Source organism: Anopheles coluzzii, chromosome 3 (assembly GCF_943734685.1).
Source record: "Anopheles coluzzii chromosome 3, AcolN3, whole genome shotgun sequence".
Lineage (NCBI taxonomy): Eukaryota > Metazoa > Arthropoda > Insecta > Diptera > Culicidae > Anopheles > Anopheles coluzzii.
Window position 1 is genome coordinate 47,078,678 of NC_064671.1, and position 18,801 is coordinate 47,097,478.

General features: G+C 44.7%; 6 protein-coding genes across 8 annotated transcripts; 3 read left to right on the plus strand and 3 right to left on the minus strand.

Annotated features, from left to right (window-relative positions):
- The first annotated feature begins 4,084 nt into the window (after positions 1 to 4,084).
- LOC120958597 (uncharacterized) lies at positions 4,085 to 4,555 on the plus strand. Of its 2 annotated transcripts, none has more exons than XM_040381505.2 (2): positions 4,085 to 4,213; positions 4,281 to 4,555. In XM_040381505.2, the coding sequence occupies exon 2, from the start codon at positions 4,380 to 4,382 to the stop codon at positions 4,488 to 4,490; it is 111 nt and encodes a 36-aa protein (XP_040237439.1). In that variant the 5' UTR covers positions 4,085 to 4,213; positions 4,281 to 4,379; the 3' UTR covers positions 4,491 to 4,555. The 2 variants fall into 2 exon arrangements, with proteins under 2 accessions (XP_040237439.1, XP_049465982.1); XM_049610025.1 differs by having other exon boundaries at positions 4,086 to 4,213; positions 4,276 to 4,555.
- A 5-nt stretch (positions 4,556 to 4,560) lies between these two features.
- LOC120958595 (tektin-4) lies at positions 4,561 to 6,565 on the minus strand. Its single transcript, XM_040381502.2, has 6 exons — positions 6,384 to 6,565; positions 6,240 to 6,314; positions 5,669 to 6,170; positions 5,309 to 5,603; positions 5,022 to 5,244; positions 4,561 to 4,948 (listed from the first exon to the last, which is right to left on the minus strand). Exons 1-6 carry the CDS (start codon positions 6,453 to 6,455, stop codon positions 4,580 to 4,582), a joined length of 1,536 nt encoding a protein of 511 aa, XP_040237436.2. The 5' UTR covers positions 6,456 to 6,565; the 3' UTR covers positions 4,561 to 4,579.
- A 44-nt stretch (positions 6,566 to 6,609) lies between these two features.
- LOC120958596 (uncharacterized) lies at positions 6,610 to 8,123 on the minus strand. 2 transcript variants are annotated; one of them, XM_040381504.2, is made up of 3 exons: positions 7,937 to 8,123; positions 7,473 to 7,874; positions 6,610 to 7,369 (listed from the first exon to the last, which is right to left on the minus strand). In XM_040381504.2, the coding sequence occupies exons 1-3, from the start codon at positions 7,961 to 7,963 to the stop codon at positions 6,707 to 6,709; spliced, it is 1,092 nt and encodes a 363-aa protein (XP_040237438.2). In that variant the 5' UTR covers positions 7,964 to 8,123; the 3' UTR covers positions 6,610 to 6,706. The 2 variants fall into 2 exon arrangements, with proteins under 2 accessions (XP_040237438.2, XP_040237437.2); XM_040381503.2 differs by having other exon boundaries at positions 7,473 to 8,122.
- Positions 8,124 to 8,946: 823 nt separating this feature from the next.
- On the plus strand, positions 8,947 to 10,170 carry LOC120955316 (spindle and kinetochore-associated protein 1-like). The gene is made up of 3 exons (XM_040376069.2): positions 8,947 to 9,402; positions 9,475 to 9,787; positions 9,940 to 10,170. The coding sequence occupies exons 1-3, from the start codon at positions 9,067 to 9,069 to the stop codon at positions 10,095 to 10,097; spliced, it is 807 nt and encodes a 268-aa protein (XP_040232003.2). The 5' UTR covers positions 8,947 to 9,066; the 3' UTR covers positions 10,098 to 10,170.
- Positions 10,103 to 11,229, minus strand: LOC120955317 (mediator of RNA polymerase II transcription subunit 6). The gene is made up of 3 exons (XM_040376070.2): positions 10,943 to 11,229; positions 10,587 to 10,867; positions 10,103 to 10,505 (listed from the first exon to the last, which is right to left on the minus strand). The coding sequence occupies exons 1-3, from the start codon at positions 11,140 to 11,142 to the stop codon at positions 10,183 to 10,185; spliced, it is 804 nt and encodes a 267-aa protein (XP_040232004.1). The 5' UTR covers positions 11,143 to 11,229; the 3' UTR covers positions 10,103 to 10,182.
- A 300-nt stretch (positions 11,230 to 11,529) lies between these two features.
- On the plus strand, positions 11,530 to 17,338 carry LOC120955315 (regulatory-associated protein of mTOR). The gene is made up of 4 exons (XM_040376068.2): positions 11,530 to 12,222; positions 12,304 to 15,299; positions 15,400 to 16,614; positions 16,716 to 17,338. The coding sequence occupies exons 2-3, from the start codon at positions 12,373 to 12,375 to the stop codon at positions 16,496 to 16,498; spliced, it is 4,026 nt and encodes a 1,341-aa protein (XP_040232002.1). The 5' UTR covers positions 11,530 to 12,222; positions 12,304 to 12,372; the 3' UTR covers positions 16,499 to 16,614; positions 16,716 to 17,338.
- Positions 17,339 to 18,801: the final 1,463 nt, after the last annotated feature.

Sequence of the window (18,801 nt, forward strand, 5' to 3'; positions counted from 1 at the left end):
AATCATTTTAAAAGTTTCCAAATCAATGCAAAAGATGTGAGAAGTACATAACACAATACGGATTGGAATTTGCGAAGGAAAACAAAAAGGGGATTTAACAGATTCTTCTCTATGTCAATGTAGTAAGCGAATCATTATAGAGATGGCGCTAGTGTTTAACGTATTTTCATTTGAAATAAGGAGACAACTTTTGCAGCTCATTTTGTTCGAAGTGTCGCGTCGGTTTGTCGGTGCTAATATGGCCCCTGGCGACCGCCTAGTCCGCCTACCGTTAGATTCGCCGCTGACTGTATCTCCAGACCGGCCCTCTAGTTCATAAATTCAATGCGAAACCATACAACAGTACAGAGAGTAGGAGAAAGCTCTCAAAGCAAGGAAATTGCTCCACTGCACAATGGGCAGTTTAGAACATATTGCGGGATAAAATTATTTTTGCAGAAATGGTTAGTTTTTATCGTTTGTAGTAAAGTATTATGATAGTAAATAACATTTTATTTGTAGTTCGCATCCATACCACCAGGTGGCGCTACATAAAATAGTGTTTTAAGGGATCTTTGTTTAGTTTTATTAAATTTGTGTGTTTTTTTTTCTTGTATTATTTGTTGCTAATAGTATAAACCATTTTAAAATATACTGTAATGTTCCATAATGAAGATTAAATAAATAATAATAATAATAATATATAAACAAAACATAATAATTTTGAATAAGATAATTTTTTCTGCATTGTATAGGACAATTGTAGCTAATTCTCGTCACTTTTACTCACAGGTAGTACAAATATTAAAAATTTACACACACAACTTAGGTGGATGCTATTACAAGCTCCTGACGTCTAGTTCACTTTTCTAAAGACATGAATAAAGGCATTTGAATAATTGGATAGAGCAGGTGCATTGAAATAAAGTACTTCCCATATTCGTAATGAAAAGCAGCACATATTGTTTGTCTTTGAATATTCATCCAATACCTTTCCAAGTGCTGTACTGCCTTCAGAAGGGGTAATAAAACTACAAATTCCTTCTTGGTTTTACAACTATCTGAAAAAATCAAAATTGTACGATAGCTACAAACTAAGTATTTACTTCATTTGTAAAGTTAAACCCTGTCTTTGTTTTAGTGCGTGTAGCTACTGATATTGAACTGGTTAACGAATCAGAGGAATACAGCTCATTATACAAAATGTCCTTCTGGATGCATTTTCTTTCTTGCAAAATATTCTTTGTAGCATCTCCCCTCTATCCTTATATTTAGTTTGTCATGAGTTTTGGGAGTTTCTTCTCCCAAAACGCCAATAGATGCTACTGCATTCATAACGTTTTCCTGTTATGCGTATAATTTAAGAATTATTTTCCTTATCTTCTTCTTCTTCTTTGGCTCAACAACCGTTGTCGGTCAAGGCCTGCCTTTACCTCTTGTGGGTTTGGCTTTCAGTGACTAATTATTGATTTCCTACCATAGCAGGATAGTCAATCCTACGTATGGCGGCACGGTCTGTTTGGGGCTTGAACCCATGATGGGCATGTTGTTAAGTCGTACGAGTTGCGAGTATTTTCTTTATATCCTTATATATAATCTGCAGTAGGACCAAAAGGTATTTGGTTCTGATTTGCTTCATTATATTTAATGATAAAGTTAGGTTAGAATAGAAATTTACATATTAGATAAGTACATGAGCTGAAACTAAGATACACAGGTTCGTAATTGAAATGAAAGTTGATCAAACGCACGTAGAATATATTTTTGTAGAATACACGAAATACGCTACACTAGGCACCTATGGAGCCGCCTAGTTACGCATGTGTCTGTTTTTAGAAAAAGTTGATGTGAAAAAACTTCAATAAAATTCGCGTTCGCAAACTTTCGCAGAATATTTCTTCACAGATTGATAGTATATATATTACACTATGATGTGACATATATGAGACAACGCCACTCTACGCCACTTTTATAATGGCATCAAGTCAAAAGTTAAAATGATGAAAATTTTCAGGTGGTTTCTTCAGTTATTATCGTATATTTTTGCATAAAATTAACTTAGCTCAAAATTTTTCATGTGTTTATAAAGCTGACTAAATATCCTTTATAAAATGTCTAAACTTATCAAAATCGGTTCATATTTGAAAAAGTTACAAAGGTTCAAAGTTTTCCAAAAAAGTGAAAATTTTTCTGCGTTTTTTTAACAAATCTCGACTTTGAGAGGTGTTTTCTAGAGAACCAGAACAGATACAGAGCTCATATTTGGTATTTTTCTTAATTTAACCCTTAGTATTAAAACCTATTATTTGGAATTGCGCTATTACAAAGTTGATTTTTTTAATTTCATCCCGGCAAATGCCCATTGTGCACTGGTTGGGTATCTCACCGACAGATGGCGCCACCAGCTTTTTTTTTGCTATTTTTAGAATGCATGAGTCGTTTAACGTCTGCTAAACGAAGTCGTTCTATATTCCGTTTTGGTAGAGAGCTTGAGTCGTTTAGAACCTGTTTAGTGGTCGTTTAGTGGATTTTTGGCACGCGGACCGCCGCTCTAATTCCATTCTAGTTCTAGTTCTAGCAATGCATAATTTCAATGCGAAACTTTACAACGGTGCAAAAGGAAGGAGAAAGTTCTCAACGAGAACCCTACCCGCAAATTTCCGTTAAATGCCTTCTAATCGCCGAAGAATTGAAGCGATTCGCAGTGCATTTAGCTGGAATTAAATGCCCTTGAAATATTTCAATGGAAAATCTCGTTCTGAATTTGAAATTTGAATTTTCAACTGCCAAAAGAAAACCTTACAAGCGCGTCTTCAGCACTGCACTGTTGTAGTGATTCCCACAGATGAGTGTGAGATTCGATAGCACAATTTACGTGTTATGTTCTCTTGCGTTAAGCTCTGAGCTATTTCACTTTATTAAAGATGGATTACATTATTCAGTTCTTAAATACCCACCCGTTGAAAGGTATTAATATATCAAACTCATCTCGATAGCATATTTCTCTCATATTTCCCATGTGCCACAAATCCACTAAACGACCACTAACAGGGTTCTAAACGACTCAAGCAGATTCTTTTTCCTTTTTTTAAATTAGTTTCGCTATCAAACAAATTTTAGTGCATTTTAAACGTGTTTTTATGCGTGTTTTAGTTTTTTTTACATACAGTGGAGCGCCGTTTATCCGGGCTTCTTGGGACTTGACATCGCCCGGATAAGCAAATAACACGGATAATGAGTCAAATGATATATTTTATCATCAATTCCTCATTAGGTTTTGGAAAATTTTCTTATTTTTTGATAAAAATAACCCAGTTTTTATTTAACTCATGTTTTTCCACTGAGAATATTTGAAATATGCCATGAATTATAATGTTTTTTGTTAAGACAATGTGCTCTTATAACCGCTTTTTCAAATACCCTCCTCAGAACGCAATGTCATCTTTGTATTGAACTGTCATTTCTCAACAGCACGGATAACCGGAAAGCCGGATAAAAGGTACACGGATAAACGGCGCTCCACTGCAAAGCTGCAGAAACAGTGTGAAATGTTAAGGCGAAAGGCCATGAGAGTGACAAAATGCTGACAAAATTTTCAAAACGTGAGCTTTTGTCACTTTTTTGAGCTTTTGTCAAAATTTTGTAACCTGGAGCAGCCAGGTTGACAAAAGTTGGTCAAGTTAAAAAGTTGACAAAAGTTTACAAAAAGTGACAAAATTTGACGTTCGCAAAAAAGCACAAACAAACAGCTATTTGGTGCATTTGTGACCCATTGCTATGATAATAATGCTAAAATGCATGATTCTAATTGATTTATGTACCTATTTCGTGGTTCTTAAACAAAATATCGATGATATTCAGATGTTGGAGCTTTTTGTCGCTCTTGTGTATGTTTTTGGTGGGGCCACGAGAAAAGCTCTTTTTTGCAGTTGACAAGCAATTTTGACAAAGTTGAAATTTTTTTCAACATTTTGTCACCTCCGTGGCCACGCGCTATTAGAACTGCAAACCGCGATTTTCGCACTACCGTGTAAAAGCGATGTTACCCACACAATGTTCCCTACATTATTCCCACGTGTAGATAGCCCTACATCCCTATGTCTTTATTTTGACAGAATGTTTATTTTGTTTTGACAGAAAGTTTATTTTGTTTGCGGGAAAAATTCGGCATTTCTTCTCTTCGCTGTGTAGCCACTGCTGCTGTTAATTATAAAATCTTTCAACATTCCAGATTGTAAGAATTATCACTGAACTTCAACATTACACATAATATTCAACCGTGTTTATTTTTTCTAGTTCAGGCAGTAGAAGGCATTTCCCTGGATGTGATTTAAGCAGCAAACATACATTGTGCAAAAAGGGTTTATGTAAAGAACACCAATCATCATTATGTGCTACAAATGGATGAAGATCTCGGCTATTACATCTACATTTCGCTAACGCTCGTGCCAGTGTATTTAGCATTCAAACTCGTGCAATGGATGGGCTGGGAATTGTTTGTCAACAATTGATTGCAACCAGCCTGCTACCAAGGAAAGCGTCAATAAAGAATGATCGCTAAATGTGCAAATCAAACGCTTCAAAATACCACGAACACATCTCAATATCCGCTCAAAGCGGTAGAGGAAGGAAAATGCGACCGCAGCAATTGGCAACGGTCACGATCAATGGCGATAGTGCGCCGCTTGAGCATGATTTCGCGTTCGAGTTCGTTGCGGCGATTGACAAGCTCCTGCTTGACGTCCTCTTCCTGTTTGAGCTGAGCGTTCATGGCCGAAGAGCCCACCTCGAGGGATTTTACTTCTGCAATCAGCAAATTTTGAGGCTGATCCCGACAATTTTCCACCCTCGGTCGTTGATTGCGATTATCCAGCCGCGTTTGGACAACCATCATCGCGTAGTCCATGTTTCTGATGGCAACCTTCAGCTTATCGATTTGAATTTCGGTGTCTGCTAGATGCTGTAGGACCTACCAAAGAGGAAAAAAAGGATATGAAGTGAAAATCAGATCCGATGTGATGGATACCACTATGGCATCATACAGTGCGAAGATCAATTTCCAGCTTTTCACGAATTTCCTCCATGCACGATATACGGGATGCTAACGCCCGCTCGACGCTATCGGCTTGGGTGCGCAAATCTCTTGCAGCGTTCGTAAGTATCGCATCGAGTGTGTTCCGCAATTGTTCCGACTTGTGGCGACAGTTGTGATACATGTCCAATGTTTCACGGGTAAATTTTTCCCAATAGATTTCAGTCGATTGCCTGCAGGTTAAAAAAACACAACTTCAAACAATCGTTCAGCTTCATACTACGTCTCATATCTTACTCATTAGAGCATCTGGTGGCTCCTGGCTTAAACAGCGTGTTCGTCGACTGATTGCGAAGATTACAATTGACTGCATCATTCTCGTGAGCTACCTTTTTTTCGCTCCAGTCAAACTCCATTCGTTGCCTCACCGCGCGGTTGTCACTTTGCTGCTGCTCAATGTTTGCAAGCGTTTGAAGCAATATTGCTTTAATTTCCGAAATCAAACTAATCTCTTGTATCAACTCTTCCTCTGGACGATCTCGAATCAGCTCCGTATCTGGACGTCCCGTACGGCGTTCCAAACATTCGTTGGCTGAACGTTTAAATGGGTCAGTTAGTATCTGTGATAATAGCTAGCAGCGCCAGCGCCATTCTTACCTATAGCCTCCGGCATACGTAGCACTGCCAGTGACTGCTTCAACCGTCGGCGTTGCCGTTCGAGGGCCGCAATTTCCTCCTGCATGCTAGAAATGGCCCTATCCAGTTCGCACTTTAAATCGTCGATATTTTTAGCCCGCACATGCAAACTCTGCGTACAATCTGTTTGCGTTTTGTCCGCTATTGCGTACGTTCGTATGATGGTATTTTTGCTAGCATTTTCCACCTGAACACTATGGTCTACGGTGGTCTCGCAAGCATTGATCATATCCGCATTTCTTTGGCGCCACTCGTCGACACTGTAGCGCGTAATGGAGTACTGGTTGACAACCGGGCGCGTGCCGGTTTGACCGGAAAGGGCACCCCAATCGACACGGCCCGTCGCCCATGGCCCGATTGGGCCCATTGGTTTCGCCAAAGGATACCCATCCGAGTTTCCAGCACGTTGCGGGAGGTACGGAGGCGGATCGCTTGCTGGCAATCCGACCGGGCTCGTTAGTAACTAAAACAGACCATTGTCACGGGTGTCGTAAAGAGAAGAACATATTTTCAAACATTGCATGCAAATTACCTCTTTTTGGTAGTCTTTGATGTCCGCTGCCGTTGTTTCTCTGGGCTTGTGAAATGGATTATCCACAGATGTTTCCTTCAAAATTAGTGTAAAGAATGATTTAATTGAATACTCCTACGGTTCTCACCGACCTTCACAATTTACCGTTTGAATCGGTTGATGTTCAATGCACACGGATGCACAAGGCGTACAGGGAGGACAATTGAGCTGAGCCATTTTCCACTGGAAACAGATTTTGGTTGCAAATAACTACACGTATCTCTAAGCTCAATTATGGTTTGCTTAGATTGTTGAAACTCGTCTCGCAAAACAAACACGTGTTACTATGTGGATGGTTTCCATGGTAACCGGTATATCTGCCTAGTTATAGCGGTATCCATGTTATTGTTTCAATATGTTCAGCCTATACGCATATGAAATTTGTTTAGTTCATTTTTTATTTTATTTTTATTTCTTAAATACGGTTTTCATACTTCCTTAATGATATCTCTCAGTAGCGGATTTACAATTTTGTTGCACTGATCCATCTCTTTCACTGTGCAATCCACATGGTCGATCATCTCTTTCACCGACGCTCGGTTTTTAATCAATCCCGATAAGGTTTGCACGTAATCTTTCATACCTTGCTCGAGTTCTTTTATGGCCATTGGGGATGCCGTACCGAGCGGGTTTTCAATGAGGATGTAGTTTGAACTATTCCAACCGTGCCGCAGCAAACGCCCCGTGGAGGCGTCGTAATGCGATACACTTTCTTCTGGCTCTGTGCCATCCGAATACCAAGTCGATTTTCTGATCTCCTTCACTGCTTCAGCTGTACCTTCGCGTCGATGCTTTGGTACTGGAATAGCGGCCGAAATTTGGTGAATGCAATTTCCAACCCTTCCCTGAATGTCGATTGTTTGGCTGCAAATTTCGCCTACAAAGTTGGACAGCACTAAGTACCGCAAGAGTAGCAGCTGTAGTCCATCGGGCAAAATAGTAGGCCTGTTGTCATCAGCCGAGTCTTCTTCCCCGCTCCTTCCCGGGCCCGACAGCAAACCGTAAAAGCTTTCGGTCTGCAACCCATTGCTTTCCTGCCTGTAAGCTGTGACGTTGTGGGCCTCATCGAAGTAGAGTTGTATTTGTTTCTCCTGCAAAATATAACAGATATAAAACATAATACGTAAGCTTGACGTAGTTGCCACCCGTAATCGATGTGCTAATTGTCACACTGCAGCGCGAACTCCCACCCACCTGCCTGATTGTACCAGAAATGAGCGTTTCACATTTGCGCTCCTGCAGCGGTCGACAGTTTCGGTCCGCAAATGACATCAGCTCACTTTCCGCCGTAGAATGCCCAAGAATTGTGAGTCTGGTGCTGGAAAATGCCGCCAATACTTCTTCCGCTATCAGGCTGACGTTGATAGCGGCCCCTCCAACGATGGTCTCGCTGCCATCACACACAAGCAGCAGTTCGCTGAAGCACAGTTTTTTCATTAGCTCGTCGGAAATCGGACGCTGAAGGATATCTGCTATGTGGTGCACGGACTGTGCCGCACTTGCTGCAGCATTGTTGAGCGACTCGTCGAACACTTCCGGTGAGACTACACCCGTAGTCGCGCTTTCTACCGGCGCGACGGTCTCTTGTAGAGTGGTCTGGCGAAAAAAGTCCTCTGATAAATTGTACATGCATTGTTCAATTTCGAAAACTTTACTACTTTCTGTGCGATCGATGTCCTGCGCATAGGAGCAGGAATTAAAAGCGGATTTGGAAGACATTTTTTTCTTCTAACGGGCGGAAAAGAAATGTGAACGATGTACCGAAATTTCTATGCGAGAGCCAAAACGTGAATGTGGTCCGTACCTCGGCTCCGTACCGATCGATTTCACTGCACAACTTAAAATGAAAACCTTGCTCTCGGCGCAATAGGCTGTGGAGAGCACTCTACATTGCCATGATTGCCGCGATTGATCACTACAGACTCATTTTACTTTGTGTGCAGCGTGCGCGTACCTCTCAACCTACACAAACCAATTTAAAACAGCATCAAAAGAACGCAATGTTTGTATGCAAAGTGGTTTGCTAAATGGATCACAATCCCATTATGTACTGTTTGCGGTATTTTGATACATATATAATTCCGTTTTACAAACACACAGAAGCCTGCATATGGTCTGCTGCGCACGATCGCAAAGCACCTTGCAAGCGTGTGCTGTCGATAAGTAACACGCGACTAGAAGGTTTTAAAATAGTACTCGTCAAGGATGCATGCGACTGCATTGCTACACGTTTGCCACAAATGCATTCTGAATCGGTTCGGTAGGTGTATGTGTACTTCATTGCAAGCGTTTGTGTGGCTATTTCTACAGCGCGCGGTTAAAACATTGTAGCCATCTGTAGCCACGCTTAGGAAAATTAAACTATTACATTGTTTGTATTCACAATTATATATTCGTAAAAAAAAACCCCGTACTATGCCATATCATAGATCATTGGAAAAGGGGGTGTTTTTGAATGCGTATTGAATTACAGTAACTATGTATAATTATACGAAAATAATATTTGATATAACCATAATGGTTACGGTTGAAATTTCCGATTTACACAACTTTTAACTGTTCGAACTTATTGTACAGGCAATCGTAAATATGCTGAAATAAAATCGCTCTACCACAAAAAACGTAAAATTTAAAATCCATCGAACCTATTTGAACAGAACTGAGAACCCGACACACGTTCCCAAGATGCTACAAGAATTGAAATGTCAATCAACTGTCAGACGGTCAGCTACTGTTAAAATTTCAAACAAAAACAATCGTAATCTCTTGAAAACGCAAGCGAAGAAAAATGGACCAAACGTTGGATGCTATTCTCCAAAAGCAATTAGATACCATTCAACGTATCGAACTGTTTCTGGACATATATAAGTGTAAAGAGTTCGTCGCAGCCGATCTAAACAAATTGAAGGAGGATTCGGGTGAAGCGGCGGAGAAATTATCGCGCACCAGGGAATACCTCGAAACGGACCGAAAGGATGTGTGTTCACAGTTCATCAAAATAATGCAGAAAATGCGACGCAACGAACTACTTATGCTTCATCTGTGGGAAGTTGGACCACACAGCGAGGCGGCAAATGCTAAACCTGCTCAATCAGATACACCGAAATCAATGCCACTCAAGGAGGTTCGTATGATGTTGCAAGTACAAGATATAAGGCTATATTATTTCATGCGAGAATCTTGATCCGTCTTTCAGCTGCAGAACGACAACCCCTCGAAAATGCACCTCACAGACTATTCTAAATCTCCGTTTGCAACACGGTCCAAGTCCAAGGATATACATTTTTATGACTTTGATGCAGAAATAACGGAAGAAGAATTTGAGACGATCCCCAAGTATTTGCGGGGTCGCATGCAACTGTCCGAACTGATCCAGTTCCTTGAAAAGGATGTGATTAAATGCTTCGAGGAGAAATACACGCTTATGTACAAACATCGCAAGGCTGTTTCCAACCAGCATGATCTTACTGCTTGGAAAGATTACAACAGCATGCAGGCAAAGTTTCCTGGTAAGTCGAACGTCTTTATTTGCGACAAATATCTCGGCATCAGCTTTGCCCAAATCCTTATTTTTTTATTCAGTAGGAACTGCTTGACCAACCTATTTATGATTGTCAAAGCAAAATAATGTTATGTATTTGTTCTGTTTTCCTTTCTAAAGATCGTAAATTCATCACGCAGGACGATCTATTGCACAAATCTGGCAAAGCATTGGACAAGAAGAGCTATGCAAAGTTACAAATGCTTCGATATCTTCACATTCTCCAAGAAGTGCGCTCTGAGGGAACAGTGTACTTCCTGTGGATTTACAGCAGATAACAGGATTCGTTTCGCAGCACTTTTTATTACAAAATACACGCAAGGTCCGAGAAGGGCCATCTTACACATTAAATTACAATTAGAATTACAGTTTCATTTTCTTTTCCGGTGGAACATCATTATTACCGCCCCGCCCAACGCCTCCCTCGGTGGGCTCTTGTTTGATCAAAGTAGCATCGGCACCAACGTGATCGCTGTCCCCTGCAGCACCACCATGGTTATTAGACGCATTGGCTGTATCGGACGGGTTACCGCCGGTAGGATTGTTTGTCATCTGGGGCAAGGGTAGCGGGAACTTTCTGAGCAAATCGCCCAGCAACATATCCACCCGCTGACGTTGGAAAATTGAGCTCGGCTCCTCTTTCACCGGTGCTTCCTTCTTGGTTTGAGTTTTGGTCTTTTCGGCAACTGTAACAGCGGAAAGCAAATGGCTTGGCATTTAAAACACATTCCATAGCAAGCTACCTTGTTCCGCCATCGCATGCGTACTGGCTTTGTTGGAAGAAAAATCCCACGAATATCCTTTGCTCGGGTGGTACCGGGAGTATGAGCTGGCCTCATCGAATGCCGTTTGCAAGTGATGCACGGTGGACAGTATTCGCGAGTTGAAAACGCTGGCCAAATCGGGCGCCTGATACACCGTACCAGCAATGATGTAGTAGTCAGCCATCGGAGTAGCCTCTGTCGGCGAATGTCGGTGCTGTTTGCGGATCACGTACAGTATGGGGTCTTGAACGTGGAGGGGAATGTATTCTACGCCAGTCATGTTGCTGCAATAGGGCGAAAGCAAAGGGCGATTAGACTTACTCGACTACAGTCAAATAAGGGACATTTCCAGCCCGTACTTCAGAAGCTCCAGGCTTTGCCGCTGCATCCGGACGATTTCGTTGTTGCATGTTCGGTCGTAAAATGGGTTGGATTTTTCCGAAAAGTAGTCCATCACATTGCCAGGATTCAGCACCGGTATCCAGTTCGAGTCGTGCCACGAAATCCACAACGGATTCTCTTGCAAGAGCGGTGCTAATCCCAATCGTCCGGGATTCATGTTTGGGTGTTTTATTTTCGATATTTACGCGTTCTACCTGCGACAACTAGAAAGAGAAAATGTATTTGGAAAAATGCAAACGCTGTTTACGTTTCTGTTTCCTCTGACGTTCGCAATCTAACGCGTTTATACGTAACACTCGAGGTTTTAGCCACTTCGGTGTACCTTGCACGGATGCCATTTCATTTTCAGTTTTGTTTGTGTAAAAATAAAGCAAAAAGGTAATCTCGAAATGTTAATAAAATATATTTGCATTGATTGCATGTTTTCCAATAGGTACACTGGCTTACGAAACTACGAGGCGCTTTGAAGAATACTAAGCCCGTCCGAAATGGTCCCTGTTTACGTTGATGCCCGTACATAAAAAAGTCAGACGAGCTGTCAAATTCCCCCCGAAGAAGAAGAGAAAAAGTCGTAGCAAAACGAAAAAGTGTTCAATTTCTAACCTCGCATATTATCCGAAAAGAACCATAGGTTGGTGTGCGAATTGTCGTAATTCTTGTCCGTGTAGTGCGTGCAAACTAAACAGTGCGATTGATCGTCGGCTGTGATTGAGCTGAGCGAAACATTGTTGCACTGATCGTGGACCAGCTTCTAGCAGCAGCCTTTCGGTAGCTGTGTTACAAAAGCATAAATTAAGCGTTGCGTGCAGAACCACTGCGGAATATAGTTTTACGTATCGACCGTGCCCTGTCGAGGTGTGTTTTTTTTTGGCTACCACATGTGATGTGCTCCGAACGTAAAGCAAACACAAGCTCATAGCAACGGGTTTGCCTATTCTGGAGGTGAGAAATTTTCCTCGCGCCACGCTACGAAAAACAAAAACAAACGCAAAAAGGGCATAGTGAAGCTGGGTGGCGTGGGACGTTCATAACAATCGGGCCCATCGAGTGGTGCACGACACAGAGGAGGTGGCAGCGCTGTGCTACTAGAAAACTAGCGTGAGGTTTCGAGCGATAAGCCGAAGAACGGGCGGTGGTATAATCAGGAAAAGAATTGATAACAGGACAAGGAGCTTGATAGGAGTTTCTGGCAGCAGCAGCAGCAGCATCTTTGAGAGGAGCAAAAACAGAGAGAAAGGTTCGATCGGGTGTTGGTCATGCTGTGTTGTGGTCGTTTTCATGTACAATGCTAACACATCAGTATTACTGTTCTTTGCAGCTCTGTCCAGCACGTCGAGTTCAACCTCTCCATTTGGGTTCCGTCGGTTCCGTAAAAGGCATGTAAATAATGATTGAAACAACAGAACAATCGAAAGACTCCAATGACGCGGAAGATGAGGATGATGCTTTGTTGCCGGTCTGTTTCAACTGTGAGCGACATCGGGGCAAGATCCTTGGCATCAACTGCACGACCCAATGTTGGCGTGTACGAGACCGCATGAAAACGGTGAGCGTGGCGCTGGTGCTGTGCCTCAACATCGGTGTCGACCCGCCGGATGTGGTCAAAATCGACAAGTGTGCGCGGGTAGAGTGCTGGATCAATCCGGCATCCTACTCGCCCGGGAAAGCGCTAGAGATGATCAGTTACCAGCTACAGAAGCAGTACGAACGGTGGCAGCCTCGCGCCCGCTATCGGCACTCACTCGACCCAACGATGGAGGACGTGAAGAAGCTGTGCACCTCGCTGCGTCGGAATGCGAAAGAGGAGCGTGTGCTGTTCCACTATAACGGCCACGGTGTGCCGCGTCCGACGGCCAATGGCGAAATTTGGGTGTTCAATCGGAATTTCACGCAGTACATCCCGCTGTCCATCTATGACCTGCAGACGTGGATGGGCGCTCCATCGATTTACGTGTACGATTGCTCAAACGCCGGCATTATCGTGAACAGTTTTCACACGTTCGCCGATCAGCACGAGCTTGAGGTGGAGCATATAAGGAATCGAAGCGGCAGCACGGTGGGACACACGGGCGGCGACCTACAGGCGGAGGATAGTCGCAGCTCACCCTCCCCTTCGACCGGGGGCGCTGGAACGACGACGTACCGGAACTGTATTCAGCTGGCGGCCTGCGCTGCCGATCAGTTGCTGCCGATGAATCCCAACCTGCCGGCGGATCTGTTCACCTCATGCCTTACTACGCCGGTCAAGATGGCGCTACGGTGGTTTACGCTTCAATCCACTTCCAAGCTGGTGCCGGAGGTGACAGAGGAGCTGATTGAGAAAATTCCCGGCCAGCTCAACGATAGGAGGACGATGATGGGTGAGCTGAACTGGATTTTTACCGCCATTACGGACACGATTGCGTGGAACACGCTGCGGCCCGAACTGTTCCAGAAGCTGTTCCGCCAGGACCTGCTGGTGGCGAGCCTGTTTCGCAACTTTCTGCTGGCCGAGCGTATCTTGCGGGCGTACGACTGCACGCCCATCTCTAGTCCGGCGTTGCCCCCCAGCTATCGGCATCCGATGTGGTCGGCGTGGGATTTGGCCCTAGACCAGGCGCTGGCCCAGCTGCCGGACGTGCTCGAGAAAGGAAAACCATTCCAGCATTCGCCCTTCTTCGAGGAGCAGCTGACGGCATTTCAGGTGTGGCTAGAGGGAAGCACCGAGCAGCGCAGCCCGCCCGAGCAGTTGCCGATCGTGCTGCAGGTGCTGCTGTCGCAGGTTCACCGATTGCGTGCCTTGGAGTTGTTGGGACACTTTGTTGATCTCGGTCCGTGGGCGGTTAATCTGGCGCTGAGCGTGGGCATCTTTCCGTACGTGCTGAAGCTCCTGCAAAGCTCGGCCAAGGAGCTGCGCCCGTGTCTGGTGTTCATCTGGGCGAAAATAGTTGCAGTGGATGGGACGTGCCAGATCGATCTTATCCGTGAGCAAGGTCATAAGTATTTCCTGATCGCCCTGCAAGACACCAATCCCGGCGGGCAACCGTTCAAGGGCAATCATCGAACGTACGCTGCGTTCGTGCTCGCTAGCATCGTGCACAACTTCCCGAACGGACAGTCGAGTGCACTGCAGGGGCAGCTCGTGTCCATCTGCCTCGATCAGCTGAACGACGACAGCAATCCACTGCTGCGGCAGTGGTTGGCCATCTGCTTGGGGCATCTGTGGCAGAACTACGAACAAGCACGGTGGTCCGGCGTGCGGGACAATGCGAACGAAAAACTGTACCCCCTGCTCAGCGATCCCTATCCGGAGGTGCGAGCTGCTGCCGTCTATGCGCTGGGCACGTTTATAAGCTCGGTAAAGCAACGGTCGGACCATGCGAACAACATCGATCGGTCGACTGCGATGCACCTTTTCTCCACGGTAAGCAACGATATGAGCCCGCTGGTACGCATGGAGCTGATTGCCGCGCTTCAGTGGATGGTGCTGTTCTTCGAGTCACAGTTTGCCGGCACGTTTTTGCAACTGGACAGCCCCGAACGGACCACCAATCCGATGAAGCGCGTCCTAAGCACGAGCAATATTATTGGCGTTGGCAAAGCGTCCGTCATGGTTGGGTTCTATCAGAAGCTGTGGAACGGATTCATTGCCCTGTCGAAAGATCCCTTCCCGGAGGTTGCCTCGATGGCGCAGAAAGTCGTTGACTATGTGCGCGCCGACAGCGCCAAGGAGGTGACGGTGTGCGACAAAAGCTCGCACCACTACGGTAGCGCGGCCAGCGTCAGTTTACCTCCGTCACCGAACACTCGTGTCGGTTATCTAGCGGGCGAGTCGCCCCCAACGCACGGGGGAATACACGGCCCCAGTGACAACGGGGGCAGTCACCATCGTCTGGCGAATCAGCAGACGCCACTAGCAATGAAGAAGCGTATCCACGCGGTAAACGACAGTCCAGCGGCCGGACCGGATTATACGGACAGTCCGGATAAATTAGCGTATTCGCAATCGTCCTCACACTCCCTGTCGTCATCGACGGCTCCGCTGAAGCCGATCGTGGGGACTCAGTATATCGAATGGTCGGTCAGCTTCTTTGCCCAACCGTCGAAGCGTATGAACGAAGCGAAAGCGGCTGGTACGGATCACAATTCGTACGAATTTCTCATCCGCAAATCGCGCTGGTTGCGCAACAAAGAGGTACGAGCGGAGGGGCGTACGCAGCGCATGAAGGCGATCTTTAAGCGGCTAGATGTGCAAAGTTGGTCCTGCCGTACGCAGCATGCACCGACGTTCATCAAGCTAAATCCTTACGACGAACAGGTGGCTTTCGCATACAAGTAAGTGAATGCGTTTTGTTTTTTTTATTCCATACTTTACACCAAGTAATTCGTTTGGCAAACTGGAACTATATATGAACTATTGCTCTTGCTTTCCCAGGGATCGAGTCATCGTAGTGAATATGAGCACGGAAGTCACGCACACGCTAATGCCCCAACGACAATCGATTTACGACAGCTCCAGCAACCTGTCCAGCAGCAGCACCAGCTCCGGTTACCACAGCCTGCAGCACCATGGTTCGCACCGTCTAATTAATCAATCCTTCCTGGAGCAGCACCACCCGACGCCCTCACAGTCGCAACAGCCATCGTTATCATCGTTCCCGCACCAACTGAAGCCATCGAACGAGCCGCTGCCCGCGCACGGGTTTGGTAACCACGCACTGGCGGTCACGTCGCTGGAGTTCCTCAACGCGCACGACGTCGGTGTGATAATGGCCGGGTACAGCGACAGCACGATACGATTGTGGCGCCCGAAGGAGACGAGCGACGAAAACCAGCTGCTTTCGGCGTGGCACGGTTTGCTAGATTTCAATACATCAAGCGCAGCCAAGGTAAGCTGTAGCGAGGCGGCACCGGCCGCCCACGGCGGTCTGGTGCTCGCATGGCACCAGCGCACGCAAACGATAATGGCGGCGGGTGAAGCGAAATACATACGCCTGTGGGATGCTGAGCGGGAGATGCGTATCTGTGATATTCCGAGCGGCTCCGACACGGCCGTACTGAAGCTGTCCTGCGCGCCGAACGGTATATTTGCGGCCGGGTTTTACGATGGCAGTGTGCGCATATTCGATCGCCGCTGTCCGCCAGCCGAGACGCGCTGCGCAACCATACGGGAGCACATTAACCCGGTGCTGGCGATCTGCCTGCGCGACGATTGCGAATCGCTAGTGACCGCCGATGTGTCGGCTAGCGTACGGCTCTACGATATAAGGAAAGCGTACTCCTCCGTACAGAACTGGAGCGCCGGGACGGACGTGTCGGCGATGGCGATACACACGAGCGCCGACATTCTCGCCTGTGCAACCAGCCAGATCGTCATCTACGGGCTGGACGGTGTGGTGCTTAGCTCGGGCCGCAGCAACGAAGGATTCATGGCACCCCGGAAGGGTGTGGCCTCCTGTCTGTCGTTTCATAAATACAAACTCAATCTGGCGGCCGGCTACAACGACAATACCGCGGCGGTGCTAGTGCCATAGGGCTGGAAGATGGCTATCGCGTAGATGCCGAACAAACTAAACATTGCTTTACTGCTGCGCTCGTATGTTTTGCTTTCGGATGCATGAAATACGCCGTAAGGCATTGCTACTTGCAGGTAAGGGGCTGGTTTTTTCCATACTCAGGGGCAAGTTCTCTAACAGGAGTAAAATGTGTTGTTTTTTTTAATATTTATATCTATCCACACTCTTGTTTCAGATAGAGCTGCCGGACACCGTTTACCGAACAATGGACATGCTCTGATCAAACCGCGCGCGCATAAACAAGACGCGATGGCGTTAAACAAGAGACAGCCACTCGTTCCTGAAGTCGCTTGCTGAATACTAGCCATGTAAATTGTATGTTTATTCTTTTTTTCCACAACAGTGTACGTATAAAAATTCGCTTAGAAAGCAAAACACGATGCAAGCATAATTTAAAATCAAGAAAATTTGCAAAGAAAAAAAAACTCCCAATGAAAGCCGACGAACCACATTGTTTGTTCCGAAATCGTGCAATATTAATTTTAAGCTTATACTGATGGTACGTACACATATCAATGTAGTAGTAGCCTCCTCTAGAGTAGTCACTAATCCTCGACATAGGTATAGGTACAAACATGTTATCAGGTATGATTGTGTATCTTTTAATTGATTGCTCCATTTGCTCTGTGTACTGGTTATTTGCACGTACAAGTTGCTTTTTAAACTTTCTAGTTTAGTTTAATTTAGCAAAATAATTTTGTTTTTGTAGCGCGGGTTTGATTGAATCACACAAGATTATTGCTTCTTTACGCGTAATATAAAATTGGTAATAAAGTTATTGTTTAGGTATTCACATTAGAGCGTTAGATCAATCTTTTTTTTATTGGGTGATTTTATTTACAAAAAAAGAAAAAAAAACAGTTATAATTTAAAGCGGAAGTTTAATTATGTTTTATCACTTTTTTGGGCAATTTTGTAAATGTAGGTATGCATGCAATGCATATGTGGTATTGTAGTAATTGTACAGTTATACAGGTTTTTTTTTAATTTAATGTTGTGTAATTTAATAACGTTATGCATGTATTAAATAACTAAATTAAAATTTTGCTAAAATGGACCAACTAATGCGTCAACGGATCGATTGTACAGACACCATTAAGCTTAGGTGTCTGGCTGCTGCCACTCGTCTGCAGATTTTCTTCTGTTTCATGGCACTCTACGGCCCTAAGAGCGAATCCATTTTGAACTTCCTTTAATTTCCTTCAAAATGAACTGATAAGTTGCTTTAATATAATAGCTGGGGAGTAATCGAAATCTAAACGTGCAACAAATTGGAGACGTTTGTCTTGGAACTTTTGATTCCAAAACATCTCATCGTTTTATGCTGCTTACGTTCCTCGCTGGACTGGATGCTCCGTTATGAAGACGAAGATTCTCCGAATGGTATCGTTTGTAATCGAAACTGATTTATTAGCAAGAAAATATTGGAAAACAGTGCAGAAAAAATGGACTTCCGCCATACTTTTTGATTAGGATTCATGACGACCACCCATCAATTTGAACATTAAATGTTTGTTCCTGGTTCTATTGAAACCAAGGATAACCGCGCAGTGTATACCTTCCGTCCGTGTATAAATCTGACGAAACCCTCTTAGCCGCGTTCGAGAAGAAGATGCACAGAGAAGGATTCTTGTCATGTTCTACGCATGGAAACGGACGACCCAGCCCGTAAAGTCTTTTTAGGCCGTCCACAAGGACAGAGGAAGCGTGTTAGGCCCAAATTGATACGTCCGCCATTAAGGCCGGGATAACGGACTGGCAGACAAAGGCGCGAGACCGTGAGTGATTTCGGACACTCCTGAGGCAGGCCAAGGTCGCAAAGCGGTTGTAGCGCCGGATAAGTAAGTAAGTAAGTATACCGTCCGTAGATAGTCATCATTGAATGAGGGATAACCGAACGATAATTCGAAGAATTTAACGTCCTGGATTTTGAAACTCCCATGTTGTTGGTAGCTATTTTATCGTAGAAATGTGATGACCTGCGAGTTATTCCCTACATGATTGTCTGCTTTGGGCAGATTAGTCTACCGTCCTCTAATATGCATTCCCTCGTGAACTAGTCTCATTAACGGTAAAAAGCACTATAAAAGAGATATTGTTCCTCAGTATTTATGTCCCAAGCAGTGCTTTTGGACCATACCACAAAGAAAGGAAGTTGTTAGGGTATCTAGAAAGTTATGGGGATGCATGAGCGCTTATGGTACAAAGCCTTATTCACTACCTTGCTTAAGCGATTCTTGCTATTAACATGTTCAAACATG

Coding starts and splice junctions, on each gene's coding strand:
- LOC120958597 (XM_040381505.2), top strand. CDS start 4,380: ATGGATGAAGATCTCGGCTATTACATCTACATTTCGCTAACGCTCGTG.
- LOC120958595 (XM_040381502.2), bottom strand. CDS start 6,455: ATGGCTCAGCTCAATTGTCCTCCCTGTACGCCTTGTGCATCCGTGTGC. Junction 6,171..6,239: donor TCAAAGACTACCAAAAAGAG/GTAATTTGCATG, acceptor GGTCTGTTTTAG/TTACTAACGAGCCCGGTCGG. Junction 5,245..5,308: donor GCCACCAGATGCTCTAATGA/GTAAGATATGAG, acceptor TTTAACCTGCAG/GCAATCGACTGAAATCTATT.
- LOC120958596 (XM_040381503.2), bottom strand. CDS start 7,997: ATGTCTTCCAAATCCGCTTTTAATTCCTGCTCCTATGCGCAGGACATC. Junction 7,370..7,472: donor TTTCTGGTACAATCAGGCAG/GTGGGTGGGAGT, acceptor TATATTTTGCAG/GAGAAACAAATACAACTCTA.
- LOC120955316 (XM_040376069.2), top strand. CDS start 9,067: ATGGACCAAACGTTGGATGCTATTCTCCAAAAGCAATTAGATACCATT. Junction 9,403..9,474: donor AATCAATGCCACTCAAGGAG/GTTCGTATGATG, acceptor TCCGTCTTTCAG/CTGCAGAACGACAACCCCTC. Junction 9,788..9,939: donor CATGCAGGCAAAGTTTCCTG/GTAAGTCGAACG, acceptor TCCTTTCTAAAG/ATCGTAAATTCATCACGCAG.
- LOC120955317 (XM_040376070.2), bottom strand. CDS start 11,142: ATGAATCCCGGACGATTGGGATTAGCACCGCTCTTGCAAGAGAATCCG. Junction 10,868..10,942: donor CAAAGCCTGGAGCTTCTGAA/GTACGGGCTGGA, acceptor GCCCTATTGCAG/CAACATGACTGGCGTAGAAT. Junction 10,506..10,586: donor TTTTTCTTCCAACAAAGCCA/GTACGCATGCGA, acceptor CCGCTGTTACAG/TTGCCGAAAAGACCAAAACT.
- LOC120955315 (XM_040376068.2), top strand. CDS start 12,373: ATGATTGAAACAACAGAACAATCGAAAGACTCCAATGACGCGGAAGAT. Junction 15,300..15,399: donor CAGGTGGCTTTCGCATACAA/GTAAGTGAATGC, acceptor TTGCTTTCCCAG/GGATCGAGTCATCGTAGTGA.